Source organism: Lycorma delicatula, chromosome 2, assembly GCF_047948215.1.
Source record: "Lycorma delicatula isolate Av1 chromosome 2, ASM4794821v1, whole genome shotgun sequence".
Taxonomy (NCBI): Eukaryota; Metazoa; Arthropoda; class Insecta; order Hemiptera; family Fulgoridae; genus Lycorma; species Lycorma delicatula.
The window spans coordinates 162,375,398-162,396,753 of NC_134456.1; the positions used below are offsets into that span (position 1 = coordinate 162,375,398).

Here is a 21,356-nt window from a genome sequence, read left to right on the forward strand (position 1 = left end):
TATAATTGTACATAACAAGATTAATTTTAGGTACAGTGTTTTCTTTTAAGAGTTCTTATCAGCTGAACTGCTAAAACACACATACAAATGTATGCACGTATAAGTTAATGAATACATATAAGTATTAATGTATGTATAAGTTAATGAATATAAAATTGTTGAAAGTTTGATATTTTTGAAATTGAAAGTTTATATTTTATACTTAAAAATTTAATTTACTTTCTTCTTTTCACCATAATATCTTGTGCTAGGAATAACTTATATGTTAAAAATTGTAATTCTTTTTTTTTATTTATAAACTTTAATTTCAATTTTGATCTATTTGAATTATTTACATTTATAATTAATAATAATTTTCTTCTACTAAGAATTTATATATGTAAAACAAACAGGACTATGAATTCTTTTTAGTGAGGTAATCACTTCTAATACCTGCATTTCAGTGGGCACATTGACACAGAAAAGAAAGCAGTACAAAAGACTTCATTTCTAATTTTTATAAGTGGTCTATTTCTTCCAATAGATCACCTATCACTATTCTGGTTGCACCATTGGACAGTATTTAATTTTGCTCTTGTAAAACTACTTTAATTTAAAGACTGATTAAGTATGATGATTTTTTTTTATTCCTTAGGCATATATATCTCAAATTGAATTTCTAAATATTTTTTTAAATAATTCTAATTAAGCTGACACATTCAGAAGTTATAAATACCATCATTATCATCATCATCTTTGCGAGAGACCTACCACAGGTCTCTGCACCATCTCTCTCTTTTTTCTTCTACTTCCAGCTGAACATTTAAATTTCTCATTTCTTTCATTTCCTTATGAACATTAATCATTTTTAACACTTAACCATCATTTAACTTTTGATAAATCTAGAGTTCTTATTCAGTCTTATATAATATTTAATTCAGTCTTATAATATTTTTTTTTCACCTTTCTATTGGCTTAATTTGTTCCAGTCTCATTCAAACCTATGTCAGATATCTCCAGCTTTACATTGTCTCTTTTGCTAATTATTAATATTTTGCATTTGTCATGAAGTATTTTACAAAACATTTCTTCATCTTAACTCTGTTTTCACACGTTCTTTCTGTTAAATCCTTACTTAGGTACTACTATAAAGTGATTTTTAATTTTTCAATTTTTGCAGTATTCTTTTCATATCCCTAAGAACTTGTAGTGTTTTAATTGTACAACTACTATTTCTTTTCTGTCAGTTATCATTGGTCTATTATCACCACCCTTATAACTTTTGTTTTCTCAGAATTCATTTTTATATGATTCTTTGTAATAATATTTTCTGATCATGAACTAATTGTTGAATATTGTGAGCTCCTCTTCAAACAACTAATATCTCCAAACCTTGAACAATTTCTTTTCCTTTCCACAAGGCTTCCCTTCATCCTCTTCTAGACAACTGTTTATCAATCTTCAAAATACATATTAAACCAAGCATTTTTCTTGCCTTACACCGCTCTTAATCAAAACATTCAGTCTGCAAATCTTTTATTTTCATATCTGTTTTTTACAGATCCTATACTTTAATTATTCTTCCTTCTCTTTCTCTTTTTAATATTTTCATTAGCTTTTCCAGTCTGATGTGGTCAAATACGGTAAAACATACAAATATCACTTTACATCTTCCAAGATATATTTTACCAATAGTTCTCATTAGACCAGTTGCATCCCTTGTACTTCTTCTAACCCCCATCACTCCGAACTCATATTGCACTTCTACAGAATTGCATTTCCATTTTGTCTATTTATGTTCTCAATCTTCTATTCAGAATTTACAAAAAAATCTTCACCGAAATTTAACTAATTATTCTTTTACCTTGATACTTTATGAAATAATACTCTCAATTACTCCATTAACTGTACTTTTTATTCTGTTTAGTAATCTTTTTTCTTTACTTTGAAATAATTATTACATTGTATTAACAATAATTAATACATAAAATGTATAGAAGAATACTTGAGTAAAATTTTTTTTAAGCCTGAATTCATGGTTTTCCTGTGGACCCTACCCTGCAAGAAAGAAATAAAGAGAGAATCTTCTCCATTCACGAATAAGTAGTTATTAATGGGACTAAATTTTAGGTGAAAATAGTTCCTTAACTTTCTATCAGTAAACAAGTAATGGCATTGTAACTGACAACTGATAATAGTTTGTAACTGCCCTGTCTGTGTGTCACATGATTTGTTTTCTGAAAGATAAAACATTCTTTAAATTTTTAACTTTTTCAAGAATTCTTAAAAAAAAGATGTTATTTTAAGTTAAAGAGTTAAGTTTATTTATTTTAGTTTATTAAATAATCTTGAATGAAGTTAGATTCTTTATGAAAGGTTCCATTTCAGAAAATAAAAGAGAACGAAAATGTGTGTCATTCCTTGTATAACTGTCAAAAAAGATGTTGCTTCTCAGAATAACAAAAAAAAAACAAATTAAATAAGCTTGCAAAGATCATCTTATGTATTTCCACTTCTGATTTCTAAAACTGCATCCAAAGAAATAAAATTGTTGTTGTTTTACAGAAATTAGTAGACTAAAGTTAATTAATTTACAATTAAATAAAATTTGTAAATAATAATTCCAACTTGAAAGAGATGGCCCCCATCTTATACTAAGACTCACTTTTAATTAATTAGAATTTACTTATCATAATTAGAATTGTAAAGATTTGTACAATTCTCATTCCTTAAATTATTTGATAAAAATCTAAGAGGTTTGTACATTTTTATGGAGAATAATGATCACAATTTACCAATAAATTTGTTTTCTTAAATAATGTTAATGATGTATTTTTTTACAGTGTTTTTTTTTAACAAATTAATATCTAGAATTTAAGAAAATACTTCTTAAAATCTTGTTCTTCATAATATAATTCTGTATGAAAAATCTCAGAAGGTGTGAATTTGAATACTTTGACAAGTCTTATTTCTTAGTTTGTCAATTAAAATGGAATAATTAAGTACTAACAATTTTAGAAAAAAAAAATGAAGACTGATAAATGAACTAAATTTAGTCAATAAGATTTAAAGGGAACTCTATTTATCACTTCAGATCAAATATGATGAACAATTCCACCTGATCAGAAGTTAAGATATATATGTATATTTTGTATTAATCTAACTTGAATGAAACAACATCAGATAGGAAAATACACTTTAGTACCTGCCTCTGCTAGATTTTTTTTTATGTAAGAATATTTTAAGATGACCAATGTTCTTAGTTTTTTCATTTATAAACTGCACCAATTATTTATACAACCATTTGCATTTTGGCAATCTAAATATAAATTGAAAGAAACGTTCTAGACTGTATAACAATATAGTATCCACTAACCCCCTGTAGAATAATACACACTCCTTGTGACAATTCCTGTCACCACACCACCCCCTTCATTCCTAGTCCTGATGAGCTTTACCAGAGGTTGTCTTTTAGACTCGCTAAACTTAACACAGTCATCAGTTTGGTTTCTGTCAGGATGCCACATGTGAAATGCCTCAGCAGTCATTTCCATTAGTGTATTTGCACAAACTACTGTTGCCTTCATATGGCCTCTTCCAACCATAACCACCTATCATAACTTACAAACTTCAAGCATCAAATTAACCAATTCGTGAAAGTTTGATCCCATGCTTTCCTCTAACACCGAGGGTTTCACACAAAAAAACTCTTCCTTTATCTAACTTTAATGAGACCGTACACTGAGATCATTACTTGGTTGAGCCTTTAAACACCAAAAATATCACCCTCATACCAACAACACAAGTGTTGATAACAACAATAACAATTTCATCCTACAATTTAATTTACTCAAAGTCCTCTTGATTTACTTAAAAATCAAGAAACAGATTCACAAATTTAATGAGCTTTTAATGAAAACATACTTCATCTCTCTCTGCTTTGGTCCAATTTCAGGAACCAGGCAGTACCTACATCCTCCCACACCACAGCTCTATTACAGAGTTCTCCACAAATCTATCTCATCGTAACAGCAATTATCTAACCTACCCTGGACTCGATGCCAAAACTCTTATCTTAGCAAAGTAAGCATCCAGACAGGCCCCTAGTCACCCAGGTTGCTATTCTATCTATACATCTATAACAGGATCAGAACCCCTCAGTCCTCCTCCACAGGGCTAAGAATCTAAGGAACCCAGCAACTATGTTCCACTCTTTTGGTTTTCCAATTAACTTGCAGATCAAAATCACAATAATTGATCCTCACAAGCTCTCTGGCTGCTTTAGTATGTTCAGCTTCATACCTGGGGCAGATATGTAAGACATTGTGTACATCAATAATGGCCCTATACTTTGGACATAAGCCTAAATTAATCAAACCAAATCTGGTCAACATATTTTAAAAAGCACCATGTCCAGAAAGAAACTGTGTAATATGCTGATTGGGGGAAATCCACCTAACTACCTGCATACTTCTCACATCAGGAAAAATTCCATGTGTTTAACGGCCATCAGGCAATTCAGTCCACCTGACCTTCCATAAATGAAAACCCTGGTTGTCTGTTTCTTCTATGCATCAGAGGTAAGTTGGCCTACCTTCTTAGCATCATATCCTTGACTTAAGGCTATGGATATGCTATGGATATTAATGGGTTTAATACCAGAAATAACAAGGACTGCCTCTTTATAGACAATCCTGTAGGCACTAATTACAGATAACCATAGGAAACACTGAGCACTCAACAAAATATTTGTACTTCATTCGATAAGCCCATATAGATGCAGCATACAGCATTTTAGCTTCGCATACACCCTTATATAGAACACGCATGGTTCTGAAATTAAGCCCCCAATTGGGATGAACTGCTCTTCGAATACCAAAGAAAGCAGAACAAGCCTTTTTGGCTCTGTATTCAAAATATTCCTTGAATTGAAGATTCTGATCAAGAATAACACCTAGATACTACTGCAGCAGTACATACCTAATTTGATGACCTGCCATTGATACACAGGGTCATCATGTAACAGCTAGTCTGCCCTTGAGCAACATCATCATTGTTTTCTCTGGGCTAAACATCATCTTATGTTGCAAACTTCACAACTGGAGTATCTTGCAAGCTTTTCGTTCCTCGAATATCCTTTAACCCCATCATCCGCACACGCAATGATGCAGACATCCACTGGGTAATCTCAACCGCACCAAAGAATCAAATTCAACAACCCAGAGCAGGGGTCCTAAAATACTGCCCTACTGACAACCTTCAGATACCATTTTTCCTACTTCTGAGATGCCATATCAAAGAACTCTTGATTGCTGAAATAATTATAGTCCTATAATACATTCAGATCAATCGTACTTTCACACTTCCGTAGCTGAAACAGGGCAGAGGGCCACCACAAATTATTAAGAGCCCCTGATATGTCCAAAAAGGTACCTAAGACATACTCAGACTCATGAGAAGAAACAATATTCATAACCTTAAGAATAGCATTCTGCCATGCCACCTTTAAACAATAATTTTGGAACATCTTTGTTCCAGCAAACAGAGAAATAGCCACCAAAGAACATCCTATTAAAAATTCTAATCAAACTACCAACACAAATTCCAACAGAACAGACAAGGAGTTCCACCATGATTCTGTCGAAATCCATGGCCTTAGCAGAACTGCAAATTACCTGACGTGCCTCTGCCTCTGTAATTTCCAGAGATAAAACATCAGAGCAAAAAGCAGCAACTTCCTCTCAGACTCACAGATGATATGAGGTTTCATTAGTCACATCATCCAGCAGCAAATCATTCAATAGAATATTTAGAATCTCAGCTTTATCCAAAAACAGCAACCTGCTGGTTTGAGAGAGCCAAAAAAAGACTATTTTTCTTACACTTTTGCCCTAGGACTCTATACACAACATTCCAAGAATCTTTATTTCCTTACTCTCTAATAAAAGAATGCTAAGAATCCCTTTTTGATGTCCTGACCAGATGAAAATATTCAGACCTCTGCCTTTGATAGTCATCTACCAAAACCGTTTGCCATTCAGGATTACTCTCCCACTGAGCATCTCTCCTGAGATGGTTCACAAACCATCTCATTGTTTCAACAAAGACAACTGTCTAGTCCACCAAGGGACAATTCTATCCACTGTACATTGTACAACTTTGTATTAAATTGAATGTGTTTGCTTTTCAAGTGAAACAATTAAATGTATAATAGTAGTATTAAAATTTGAAAATGAAAAGCAGTGAACTTAAACTGCTCATTAACATTAACCACCTTCCTTCCCTCTTTCACAAAACAAAGATGGTAATGATCTGATCCATACTGTCATTTTCAACACTTTGACTACATATTTGTTTTTCATTCTGTAAGTATAAGTTGAATTATTATAAAAGTCCTTGTAGCATAAAAGATATTGCAGCAGTATTACAAACAAAAATAATTTCTCTTATACCCATAGCTGGTTTAGCTTCACTCAAATCATTGTTGTTCCTCTATGTCTTCATCTAAAAGTTATATTACTTAGTATAGCTGTTTTACCTGTTTCTTTCATGATTTTTCTATATTATGAAAAAGATTGTGTTACTAACCACAACGTATTTCCTGGATTAGATTACATAAATGTAGAAATGAAATTTGTTAATTACAAACTAATGTTAAAAAAAATATATGTAAATATACACACAAAACTATCAGTAAAATGTTTTGGTAGTTTCTAGGAACAAACTTCAAATGATTTTAAATTGATAATCTTTATTAATATTCTTTATAATAATGATTTAGTAGTTCTATAAGTAAAATTCATTCATTTTATATCTTTCAGTTTGTCTGAAATTCTCATATAGATTGATGAATGACTTTTTCCTCATTAATTTTAAGTAAATGACACAATTTTGAGAAAAAGTAGTATCAAAAGTACTACTTTTTATTTATAGCAAGCTTCATTATCTAATAATTATTTTTTCTGTGTTATCGTATTATAGAAGAATGCTTACATCGCAACTTCCACTGTAACCTGTCACACTAGTTCTCTTACATTAAGCTTTGTTGACAAGAAGCTCTGTATTCTTTTACCCCCCCCCCCCCCCATGTAATTAGGAACTATTTCTCTGATGACTGTCCTATTTGAATAATAATTTATTCAACAACCTCATTGGCCACCAGCTGCCATACTTTGAATGTTACTACATTGCATATGTTGCCACACTTGAATTCTATTTCCTAAGTTTCTTTATATTATTCCATTCTCTGAGAATCTTTATTTCTTAAATATTTTCTTCTTCATTCCTCACAAGCAGTAGAAGTAGTCCATTATAATAACCTTCAATCTGTTCTTATTTCTTTGATTAAGTCATTAGTTTCACAGCCACATTATCTAAGTTGTTATGGTTACAAAGTAACAAACTTAGTCATCTTAGAAATACATGCCCTTGAAAAATTTGACATCTAATATTTAAAGAAACTAATATTTCATTCGTTATTTTTAAAATGATGAGTAAATATTACTTTGTATTTATTCTGATAAGAGATATGCTTCTCATTTCTTCTGGCATGACAGTAATGTGGAATTTTTTTAAATTAATTATTCTATTAATAGTTATCCGTATAAACTGTTTTTAACTGACATTTCTAATCCTTTAATTCAGTTACATCTGTTTCATATACTTTAGGTATAAATTAAATTAATAATTTTTGTGCATTACTAACCTTCTTTTTATGCCATTTTGATCCAAATTTTACTGCAACATCAACTTTAACACGAGGATTTCGCTGTGTCTGTGACTCTGGTGTTTTGGCAATATCAAGAACAGCATTATCATCATCAACTTTATCAGTGTTGACTTGCTCAACATTCCCTAACAATAACATAATTACCTTGCTACTTTCTATTAAATTAGTATTATTTATCACTGTTATTAACATTATTAGTAGTACACATAAATACTTAAAAGAAATTATATGTAATGCCAATATGTACAGTGTAATTAAATGAAATTTATTATTCTTTTATCATATGAAAATATATAATTAAAAATAGAAATTCTTTCTCAGTAATCTACCATTTTTTATTGCTTCTCTAAAAAAAATAGTATAAATACAAAAATCCTAATAAAAAAAAATAAGTTGTTCATATTTTTCTAGTGCAACTACATTATATTTTCAGTGTTACAAATTTAAGTGAGTGAAATAATATATTACATACTTATATACTTCTCATTAATATAAACAACAGTAGAAGCATGTTTTATCTAAATTAATTTCTAATTCTTTACAGAATAAGGCTAACTATTTTAGACTAATGTTCAGAAATAAAGACATCAGTTTGCAGTGATAAAATGTGTGTCTTGGTCTAAAGTAATCCAAATAATGATTTGCTGTTCACTTTTTTTGTTGAAATAAATATCAAATATGTGTACCTAATTAATAAATGGCAACAGTTCAAGATTAATGGAAAAATTAGAAATTTATTCTGAAAATATACAAAATTACATACTGAAAATGTAGTTTTAATGTTTTATGTAATGCAGAAAATAACCAAGATTTTAAATGCACCCCTTGACTAAAAAATATAAACTCAAAAACTAATATTATTTTTATTTCTCTTATTAAAATTTAATTTTTTAAAATTACCATATCTTTATTGCTTTCAAAACTAAAACTCAGTGCTTAATAATAATAAAAAATTGTTTTTATTTAATATATTACTTTATATTTATTTTATATAAATATATATTTTATTTATACCAGATATACAAAACAGAAAAAAAAATTTTTATGTTAATTTTTTATAATATCTACTGGATTAGGTGAACAGTATTGATTTTAGACTAGAACCAAAGAACAAAAAGAAGAGTTTTAGTTGGGTGCATGGCTATAGATTGATCCCATTTTTTCGCTTAACAGTGCCACTAACAAAAATGGTGACTCCTTAACAGAAAGCCTTTGCAGTTGGCTAAATGTGAATTTGTAGATACAGTTCTGTGCAAAGTTTAATTGTGATCCTCCAAGTAACAATAACATTGTTCGATGGCATAATCAGTTCTAACAAACAGATGTCAGAGTACATCCGTCTCGGAGTCTGACATCCGTTTGTTAAAACCAAGCATTTCTGAAAAATCTACTAGGACTGCCAGCCACGAATCAGCATTGTTGATGATGACAATGGAATTTTTGAAGGAAAAGCATACATATACGTCCATACCATTTACAGTTGGTACAGAATTTAAAGCTTACCAACTAGGCTGGGCATTCCAACTTCACAATTGAAATGTTGCAGCATGAAAATGCCTATCGTATAGTGTTTAGTGATGAGTCAACTTCACATCTTAGTGAAAGGTTAACACATGTTAAATATTTACAAAACATAAAGGTTTCTTTTATCTCATTTTCTGATTTTTGGAATGATCACTTTATAAGAAGTAATGCAGTTGTGTTATACGTACTTCTGCAGCTAAATCTCCTCATATTATCAAGAATCTGGCAGCGTCATATCCTATCATTTCATCATCCATTATCATTTTTGTCTAACAAAAGAAACCTATTTTTTTAAAAAATGCTCATCATAAGTTTATCTCTTTATTTGATATACCAAACATAAAAATCTAACATCCATTTCAGTTATTGATCCTTAACATTACCATACAAGATATTTATTCAAAAAATATTTTTATTTTTACTAGTTGAAAACTTCTTGACAGACAGTACTGTGTGAGATGGTGTGTTACCATGATGCAGATCCATGACTTTGCAAAAAATTTTCATCCTATCATGTAACTTTTTATCATTTGATGCTTAGTTGATGAAAGTGGGCAAATTAGTTGGTGTTCATAAGAATTCATAAGGAGCAATTTATGTAATATAAAAAAAATATCAATTTAAACTGACAAAACATTTTTGTGTGGAAAAATTCAATTTACTGTCACTGTTTCATTTCTGGATCATATTGTTAACTGTTACAAATCATCCCCTGTAATTATATGGCTACAAGTGTGATTTTCTATATTCAGAGGTTTAAAATTTCATTCTATTGTACTTTTGCCTGATTTTGAACTTCTTCAACACTGTGATCCTTTCACATGAAATATCAGAATACCTGACTAAAAGGAGAACTTTATACCCATTGTTTTTTTGTTCACAAGATAATCTATTAGCTTCCCCTATTTTTTCTATACCAATATTGTTCCTCTATTATGCTACTGGAAATCACTTAGTGTTTTTTAACAATCAATTTTATGAACTTCTATAATGTTTTCAAAGACTTTACTTGTTTTCAATGACATATTCCCTTCTCTCATAAAGATTCTTTGCTCACTTGTAAACAATGATCATTTCTTCACTGCATTATTCACAAAAACTTCTACTAACTCAGATTTCTTTTCTTCTTTTGCTTAAAAATGTGTAAGTTTTAGTATCTGCTTTAATTCAAAGCTCTAAGATTCTCTAATTTATTCTGACTTTTTTAGACAAACTACAAAACACAGAGAAATTAATAGATGCCGACAAAAAAAAACCACTATTATATATCAATAGTATCACAACTATGCTAAATATCATCATCATGTTATCAAGCGTTTATGATGTTATAACAATCCGCTAGTGATTTTCCAAACCTTAGTGTCAGATTGTAAGAATACTTTCTTTAACTATAACAAATTAATGCTAAGTAAAAGAATGATGTTGATGATAAGTAAATAAAAAGACAATTAAATGACAGATCTTAAACATAGAAACATAATTTTATAAAAATACCGAACTGATAAAGAGTAATGCATATTTTGTTACTAATTACATTTGGAAATTTTTTTAAAATTGACTACAGTAACTTTACTTCAAGTTGAAAGTAATAAAAATTTTACCTGTCTAAGCTAGTTTTTAATTTTTAAAACATGGTATACCTCGGAAGTTACATCAAGTTCAATAAATCAAAATAGGTATAAAATTCAAGCGTATATAATTTTGATCTTTAAATGTAGTTATTTAATTCACTTTTTATATAATTATTATATCCTAGTAAAATTTTTTTGGTCCAGTAAACTTTCAGATTACATTCTTTAAAATTGCTGTTGACAGTAGAACTAAAAATATAAAATTGAATCATATATTTTAAATACACTAGTTTGGCTGTAAGTTGTTTATAACCAATATATTTATTTGTTTTTTATTCATGCATTATTCACTGTATTTATTAATCTTTACTTCCTTTGAAATATAAGTGCAATAAAAATTACATTTTTACAAATACTCTAAACATAAGAAATGAATAAGTGAATATATTGATAAAATACCCTTTGTATTATTATCACAAAATTACAAAAAAATCATAATTCTTATATGAATGACATGCTTTAAAACAAAAATAATTCATATTTAATATTACTATTTCTTTAATCAAATTTGTGTACCAGCTCTAAATGGTTCATACACATAAATTATTACCTGAAAAATAACAAATAAGATTTCTTCTTTTACAGTTATTTTTTCCTTATTTAATTGTTATTTCATACTTTGAATCATTTTACATGTTTTTTTCTAATAAAATATAAGTAATCTAAAAAAATTAAACTACAGCTGAAGTGAGATTGTTTTATATTATACAGAATTACCTTTTGACCACAACAGGAATGAAAACATGAGACCCTATCACAATGGTTAGTTACTGAACACTTTAATTAAAAATTAATTTATCATTTACACCACATTTTTCATGTGCCAATAAACAAACTACATAGCAAAAGGGCCTAGATTTTATAATTACTGGATGAAGAAATTTAAGATATCAGCAATATGTGCTGGGATAGATTATCAGCATCTGTGGTAAAACTACAAAAATGTAGAAAAACAAAATATCTCCATTTATTTTCAATTTGTAAATTTTTTTCAGATGATTACCACATCAACTCAAAGCTTGTATATGAGAATACATTATGGAAATTTTGTAGTGCATGAAAAATACCAAGCCCAAAAGGGATTAGTTAACCACTTGGTAATTCTGGATAAGGGCCATTCTGGTGTCACATTTGTACTGTAGGTTTACTCTGAACTATATCTTCATTCAAGTTTATCATTAGTTTCCAGAGACTCCAAAACATATAGTTATAGAATGTGAGACTATTAAGCAGAAAATTTTCACATCTTTGAAGACCTCTCTGAAGTTATGAACATTTTGGAAACGTTTCTGGCACTCACTAGAGACACAGAACTTACCAAGGTATTTTATTAATGATTTTTGGGAATGCTCAATAGCTATACAGTAGGAGTGCTCTAAAAGGTTTTCTTCATTCCCTTTTCATAATAATAATAATAAAATTTGCTATGTAAAATATTTTACTTTTGATTTACTAGGCAATTACAACTGTTTTCTTTAAATCAAACCTAAGTGGACAGAGAGGTAGGAATTTATGAACCTTATACATTCTGATGGGATATTATATTCTATTTTATTTTGTTACATAAGTTTTGGTAGAAACTATTTTCTTGATAGCACAAGAAAATAGTTTTTTTATCAAGTGAAATACTAACTCAAAAGAAGAAACTTCATTGCTTTAGCCTGTTCTTAAGCTAAAAAGAAAAAATAAGACCACAATATAAATAATACTGATGCAAATTTATAATGATCACCAATGTTGGATGTACTCTCTGAAGTTAAAGCTATTTAAAAAAATTATCAAATGTTGTATTATTATTTTACATATGGTTCTGTACAGTAACTTCAAAAGATAGTTTTATTTCACTGCAAAATTCTATGACCCTTATGAGGATTTAAACTTGCCTTTCACAACAAAAATTATGATGTTAATAACTGATGTGATGACTGTTGTTAATGACTTAGCTATCAAGATATCCCACAACTATCAATATGTTCTTAATTACCACCAGTAAAGAATATTCATATTAATAACTGTATAATTACAGTCACCTCATTATTACTAAAATAATTACAAATTACCAAAATAATGATTCACATAAATTTTAAATAAATAAATGTTTAAATGGTAATAAAAATATTTGAATATTGTCAAAATATGGCAGTTATATTGTGTAGAGGTAATTATTTAACTGAACTTAATGGTAATGATTGTAGTTGCAAAACACATACTGCAGGAAGAGAAAATAGTGGTCCGTTACTGATCGCAAATATATATATTCAAATGTTTCTAGCCTGAATAGATCTGTTTTAGTATATACATAACACATGCTATCTTAGAGACTGAGTGTGTGTCTTTTTTCAGTGTAGTATATCTTTTAGTTAAAATGAAAATTTATTGTTGGTATTTATACATATATATATATATTCTATTTATACTTCAGAAATACGTTATAAGTTTCAATGTTTCATTAAAGAACTATGTATTCTTATGTTCATAAACCACTTTTAAATTAATACTATTGCTGACTCGATGAATTTCAATTAATGATATGTTTAACCTATATTAAAATAGTTATTATAATAATAATAGTAACATACTTATGCCTTGCTGAACATTCATCTAGCTTCACTGTAAGAGAATGACACTCATCTTTCAGTTTTTCCATCAGTTGCGTCTGAGATTGTATCATGCCTTCAAGCTCAGCGACACTTTTAACTGAAACCGACACACATCGGACCCAAAAAACAAAAACTATTAAATTATAAAGTATACGTTACCAAACTGGTTATAAAAAGAATTATTAAATAAAATTTTGAATAATTACATAAATTTTGGTTGCAGTTCTTTTTGTGCATTTACATAATGAGTTAAACTGAGTGTAGGCATAAAGGCAGATAACAGACAACAACGAATGCTTCACAAGAAAAACACGAAAAATGAATGTAGTCATTTTTTACATTTTAATACAAACATAACAACAGTTCATGCAGGTGGTGTGAAATCACATCAAGTCAGCAGCAATATATAAATTCATAAAAACATCAAATATTAACTAAATATTGTGATTTGTGACCTTTATTTTTGCAATGATAATTAATTTAATAACAACAGTAATAATTAAAACAACTTGTATAAAATAATCATGTCCAAAATACATAAAAGTCTCTAAATAATAAAACTAAAAACTAAACATAATAATAAAACTAAAGCTAAATAATAATAACCAAAAAACTACAAAGATTTCATTGAAAACATAATATTTTTATTTACTTTCAAACTACCAAATTTATTTACTGATTATAAAAAACAAGTGCACAATCAATAAGTGAAAAAAGGAAAATAAAAAAACAAAATTAATTATAAAAGTTCCCAACTTACAAATACAACATATTGTGCATAGTACATACTTGCTATACACAATAAGTTGAGAAATGATTGTTTTATAAATAATTTTTCAATGATTTTGTTTTCTTCATATTTTATTTGTTTACTATATTTTTTTTATAAAAATGCTTAATGGAAGTTTGCAAAAATTATGTTTTAATGGACTTAGATTTTCTTTTATTCCCTTGGTCAACCATTTTTATATTTGAAAATATCTCATTTCATTTTATATTATTCTATTTGTGCAGACAGTAACAGTCTCACAAATATTTTCTATTTGGTAAAAGCATACTCCCATTTTATCCAGAAAAATATGTCTTGCTCATATCTCTTAAATTTATAAGTTGGTGACTTAATGATATGAAAATTAATTTAACTTTACTAAAATCTGTTTACAACAATTAAAATTAAGCCTGATAAAAAAATGTCATGCTTCAAGCTACAATATTGCTTATATACTCTAATTAAAAAAAAATCACTTGAGTGTGTGTATAAAGTATTAAAAAAATGGCATCTTGTGGGTTTGCAACAAGAACAACGATAATTAATAAGTAAGACTTAAGCTAATTATAAACATATTTACTAATAAGAAAGTTAATTCCACTTTTTTACCATATTTTGAGATAGATATACAATTAATAAAATGTAAATATTTTTTTATTTATTTTAACTTCTTTATTGTATCGACTAGTTATTGATTATAAGTAAATGAATTAAAACACTTCTATTATTTTAATATTTTCTGTGATGTATAAGAAAAACACATCATAGGTTGTACTATATTCTATTTACTGCTCTTTTATATTCATAATCTTACATGAAAATAAAGCAGTTTAAACAAATCCACAGCTTTAATTACAAGAAAATTAAATATCATTTGAATTTATTTTTTTTTATTCCTGCAGCTTTTCATATATGTGTTTATGCACTAAGAAAGTTTAATGTGTTTTAGAACTTTATATAACAATATATTCATTAGATTAATATTCTTGTTTTTAATTGAAAGTTCTCTTCTTTAAAATTTAAGATAAGTTTTTTCACTGACATATTTCATACTTATATAAATGTGCATTTACAAATATATTTTCAAAGTGTTTGTAGAAATGAAAATATTAAATTGAATTAATTTTGAATCAATTCTTCTTTCTTGTGCTTATTTATGTTTAATATTTTGTATTTTTTTAAATTCCTTAAAATTAATTTATAAAATAAATAATTTACCTTGTATTTCTTTTCTTTTGAAATTATTCTAATTCACAAGACTGCAAACCCAATTACAATTTATCTTGTTCAGTTTCTTTAATAAGAAACATAGATTACTTGTTAAACATTTAATTTTTATTAAATGTTGCTACTAATTCAATCTCCATGTTGTTGGAAATATAACACTAATTATGAATTATGATTGAATCAATATTTTTCTATTTTCGTAAGGTTGTAAAAAAAAAGCATTAAATAATTGAGTTCAAATTTTAATTTGACTTAAGTCCCAATTTCATGCAAACTGATATCTTACTTCTGATCCTATCAGGATAGAAGTTTTTAGCAATTCATACTTGTATAATACATTTTTGTAAAATGCTTTAAATGGATTCCAGCTTACTAATGTATAAACAAAAACAAAAGAAAAAAATTATTAAAATAGAATCTTCCCAACCAGGGAACTATAAACTTGTGCTGAATCAACTTATGTAATAAATGAGATGCCAAGCAAATAGTGAAAGCAGTAACTGGCATACTTTTAACATACGTAAAACAGTTATTACATACGTAATACATTTGTGCTCAAATAGTGTGTGCGAGTATTTTTCTGCTTAAATAATTCACCACATCAGTCAAGTTCAACTGTACAGGACAGAATAAACAATGTTTCACTTGTAAACATCACTGTGCTAAAAATGTGCAACTAAACAACAAACTGTATCAGTTTTTATTACAATATACAACAATCAATAATAACTGTGATATAAAATATTCCTCTACCTTGGTTCCATTGCTAAATATTAGTGTTTTTCTACAGACAATTCTTTCAATTTTTATCATAAATATTGTATTACCTTTAACTAAGGTATCTTCTTATTGATCTCTGTTTTTTCATCCTTCCCTCTACCGAACCTTTTTTTATCTTAATTCATTTCTTGTCTAGAGAGAATTCTTGGGAACTTGTTCACCACTGCTTGTGGGAATTGGCTTTTTCTACAAGTCTGAGGATGCAGTAGCTGGCAGAGCAGATGCTTCCAAATGCATGTTGGAGCATGAAGGAATTGTGATCAACCTATGGACTTGTTTAATAACTCTCTTTTCTGCGCAGGGATTGTTTAGTGTTCAGAGTTGCTGAAGTCTCTATCAACCAAAACTGAACTTTCTATTGTTTTTAAAATCAAAATCTTTAAATTTATTATACATTTTTACTTTATAAAAAGTTACAAAAAACTTTTTTACTCTCTTATGGAGAGAATCTGTGGATTTAGCGATGTATTACAGTTCCTGTATGAACTCCAAGTTGGCACAACATTAGAATTAATTAATCCAGTAGCTATTAAGTCAACAAAGAATATTTAAATCAAATTCTTCTGTTTTTCTTGTATGTTAGCATTAACAAGAATTTTTTCCTAATAAAAATTCCATTTATGACCAGAAGTAAGACAGAAAAAGTAGGTGTAAATGATTAAGAAACACAGTTAGGAATTTTTGTAGAAGTATATGTACGTGAGATAAGATTTTTATCTGTTGTAAGACAGATAAAAAGGTGTTAAGTATGACAGAAATATATGTAAAATGATTTATTTTTTAAATACTATGCGCATATACATGTCAATGTGAGGTTGTTAGACCATACATCCGTAGGAATAAGCCACTTCCATCTTATCAAATGTAACTAATATAGTGTATATTTCTACATACACTACTACTCCAAACTTGATTTACGCAACAGCAGATCGGTAGTTGAGATTTAATCAGCTGCCATACCAACACAGCACATGCACATTAGCCACCCGCAATCTATATCAGATCATAGGCCTATCTCCACTATTCTATTCAATGCTGGTATTGCAATGGCTGCTGAAACAAGAAACCTGTCATTGGTGCTGTTGTGTATTGTGAAGTGAATCCCATAATTCATATTTTACAAGCAGAAGAATACAGAACCATCAAACTCCATCATTGAGTAAGTAATTCATTGATAATATGAAACATAATAACGATAAGTATGATGTCATGATTACTACTTATATAATGATTTTATTAGCAAAGTTAAGTAAACAAGTGAAGGTAAACTTATTCACACAAGCCAAAAGAAATTCAAGCACGTACAATTGAACCAAACCATAATGGCTACAGTGTTTTTGCACTGCAGAGAAATTTTGCTATAAGAGTTTATAGAACCTGGGAGGAAACATTATCATCACAATTATATTGTGAAACACTAAAGAAGATTTAAGGGTCAGATAAAAACAAATAATGTGAGATCCTAAAAACAGATGTTCTTTAGCATGACAATTAAGGCTCCACTTCAGAGAACACATGAAGGCTTAACAGACCAATTCAAGTGAGAGATTTTTCTCTATACTTTACAGCTCATTGTTAGTGTCAAATGATTATTTTCTTTTGACCAAGATAAGGGCTGGTTGGCTACCAAATGCTTTAAAACCAATAAGGAGACAATGGATAAGATCAATAACTGGTTACGTACCTTTCATCAGAGTTCTTTGATGAAGGTTTACAAAAACTGACTGTGCCATATGATGTGTGCCTAAATTTAGGTGGGGACTACAAGGAGAAAGAAGACATAACGTCTTCTACTTGTGTAAGCTTCATTGTAAACAGTGTCTATTTGGAGAAGTCATAATGCAAATGTATGGATAACTTATGTATGCAACAAAGTCTTTTTCTTTTTTCTGCTAGATAGGCAGCAGTCAATTGTGGAATAACCTTCAAAATATAACCCAAAAATATAATAGTTATGAAGTAATGTCACAAGTGTATTAGGAGTTAAACTCAGGATCTACTGTGTATTAGCCAACCAGCAATCCTATCAAGAAAGCTACCTATTCTGATAAAATTAATTGTTGGGGAATAGGAATTCCTAATATTTTTTTAAACAAAAATTATAGTTTTATTACCAATTTTATATTTATATCAATGAAGATAGTTAATTTTATTTTTTCAGATTTTTGAAAGAATATAAAAATCCAAGAGATCTCAACAGATGATATAGATACTTTAAATTTACATTCGAGGGATGTAAATATTTATCATTTACTTCATCTGAAATAGAAAAGGAAAGATAAAAACTTATTAACAAATGGAATCATAATAATCAGATTTATTGGAAGTAGTATCTTATAAAGTACAACCCAAAGAATATTTAGAAATGTAAGATTTTGAGTAATTGAAAAAGCTATTTAACAGTAACCGATTAAAAATTCATTAGAATAAAATATTGACATGTTGTATATCTTAAGAATGTATTAACTGTTGTTAACTACAGTTTAAAAGAATGAAGAATTGAGTTTCTTAATATTGATAATGACTAATTAAATAAAACTATAAACATGTGACTAAAGCTGCAGGAAATTAAGTAAAATAAATATAATAATATTTTTCAGTTTAAAAAATACATTGAATTTGATCTTTTTTCAAACAGGTACATAATTCAAATTCTGTTTATTAAAAATTAAACTTAATGACATCTAAGAACTAAATATTATTTTATACAACTTGAGCAGGAATAAATTTTAATTATATCTGGTTGAGGAATAACTGTTACAAACTTATTTAAAACAACTTACATCCTTGGTGCTAAGGTTTTTTCCCTTTTTTTATATATTAAAACTGATTATTCACAGGAATATTCAAGGTAATTTAATTTCTTTATTGTTCAAGATTGAACATTCTATAGTAATAGCATATTTATTTTCACTATACTACATCTTTTAATTTTATATAACATTTATTTGTCGGTCTGTAAATGTCATTTTTTTATTAGACTTACAAATAATAACATTTCCTCAATACTACCAACAAGTTGTTGAATAAGATCAGAGATGGGACTGTCATATTTGAACTGCTAGGTGAGCCTTTTGGTTTAAATTCTGAGACATTTCTCATAAGCTCTTAAACTCTCACTTTATTAAGAATCTCTTCCTTTTCTGCTTTCAAATGCATTGATCAACTTGTAAACAGTAGAATTGGGCATCCAATTTCTTAAACAACATCTTTTTCATCAGTAGTTTGGTTAAGTTCAAAGATGAACAGATTTTATCCAGAATTTATGGATTTTGCTTAAAATACAACAAAATGTAACATTTTTTCCTCTTTGCAGTGAATCACTTTTACTTGCCAAATTCTTCTTTTAATATACTCTTTTGGAATGACGGTAATCATTTGTATTTACTTAAATATATATATATATATTTTTTTTAAGAGATATTTTATTATTAATTCTGACAATCTATTTGTAAACTCTTTATATTAGTGGCATAATGTATTATCAATTTCACTTTTTGAAAAAAGCAAAAAATGTATTTTATCTAGTATAAATTAACTTTTATCTGGAGGAAATTTGTCTTCATTATTACTCCTTAATACATCTGACCTTACTTACTTCATACCTGATCATAAATAATTTACTGGAAATAGTTGCTCATTTTAATTACTATTGTAATCATTAGTCTAATAAAGTAGCTCAAAAATGTTCATACATATACATTATATGTTATCCAAATAATCTTGTTCAAACACACACTGATCTGAAGTATTTTGGAATTTAGAACCGTAAAATACAAAGTATTCTCTACTACCTGAGCTCAATTGGATTCTAAGGAAGGTAACTGAGAATTGTTTTTCTGTCATTACTAAAAGTCTCAAAACTATTTCTATCAAAGCAAATCTGATACCATGAATTATTAAAAATTTCTACATATTATAATCATTAATTACTACAGCAAATATGGAATTTGTGATAGTTCAAAAACTAAAAAGCACTTATGCAGAAATTATTTAAGATTTTATTTTCTAAAAAGTACAGTAAGTCAGTCCGATTATCTTAAATAACACACAGTGTAATAAAGTATTTTAATTTCATCTAATAATTAAATTTTGTATTCAAACCTTCAATATGTATTAAAAATAGATTTTTTTAATACCATCATTTTATTACATTTTTCTAGAAATTTTTGTTTTTCATATATGACAACTCTTTTTAATTGTATTTACATTATTGTGTTAATTTGATTATTTGTAAACTTTTAAAATAATCTTTCCATTTTTTAAAGAATCTTTCACTTTATATCTGAATTAAAACTATGAAATATTATATCATTAAAAATAACATTATATTCATGCAGTTTAATAAGACAATATTTACAATGAAGTGTTTTTAAATATGGTTTTATGAAGGTTTTTTTTAGTGATGATGTAAATGTGTCCCTTTTGAATTGACTGATGCATTTTAATATTTTCTACCACACTTTTATTATATAATCTGGTCCTATTTTTAATTATGCTGATAAACCTGTTTTTATTATTTTTTTTTTTTTTTACAAACTATGTCATTTTTAAGACTATAGTGGGTGTCATTCTTTCTACTTTTTATGTTTCAAACGAGTGCTGACTCTGTTTTTCTCCTTATAATAATGAAGAATTTGATTACTGCTCTATAGAGTCATCAACATTTATTTATTCATAACCAAGATGGATTAGTGAAGTATGCAGTACTGTGCCACATGTGTAATTTTTGTTGCATCTAAGGCTGTGGTTGAAATAAAAAGAAAATTTAGGCTTGTTTAAGCTTGAACTGATCAAAATTGAATTTATCAATGTACAAAAATTTTTTTCAGTTCTTGAGGAAAACAGTTCTGGAAGACCACAAATCAAAATACTTCTGAAAATGTCAGTTATGTGCAGAAATCAGCTACATCCTAAAATATTTTAAAACTACCTTTGAATTAAAAGGGATCATATAAGAACTAAATATTTTGGCAAAAAACAATGATTATATTTCTGCAGAGTAGTTTTTGAGCTGAAAAAAGTGCTCATTTATTGAAATATATATTCTGGGTGTTTCAGTTTAATATCTCTCAAATGATTTTCTTGTAAACTATGCACAATACAAAAAAATTTGC

At 28.1% G+C, this 21,356-nt stretch overlaps 1 protein-coding gene across 1 annotated transcript in view; it reads right to left on the reverse strand.

Annotated features, from left to right (window-relative positions):
- Positions 1–21,356, reverse strand: part of LOC142319991 (serologically defined colon cancer antigen 8 homolog) — a gene marked incomplete at its 3' end in the record, with an annotated part of 54,469 nt that overhangs the window by 7,473 nt on the left and 25,640 nt on the right. The window contains exon 10 of the mRNA XM_075357671.1: positions 13,443–13,560. Coding sequence (XP_075213786.1) covers positions 13,443–13,560 — 118 coding nt within the window. The remainder of the gene's footprint in view (positions 1–13,442; positions 13,561–21,356) is intronic.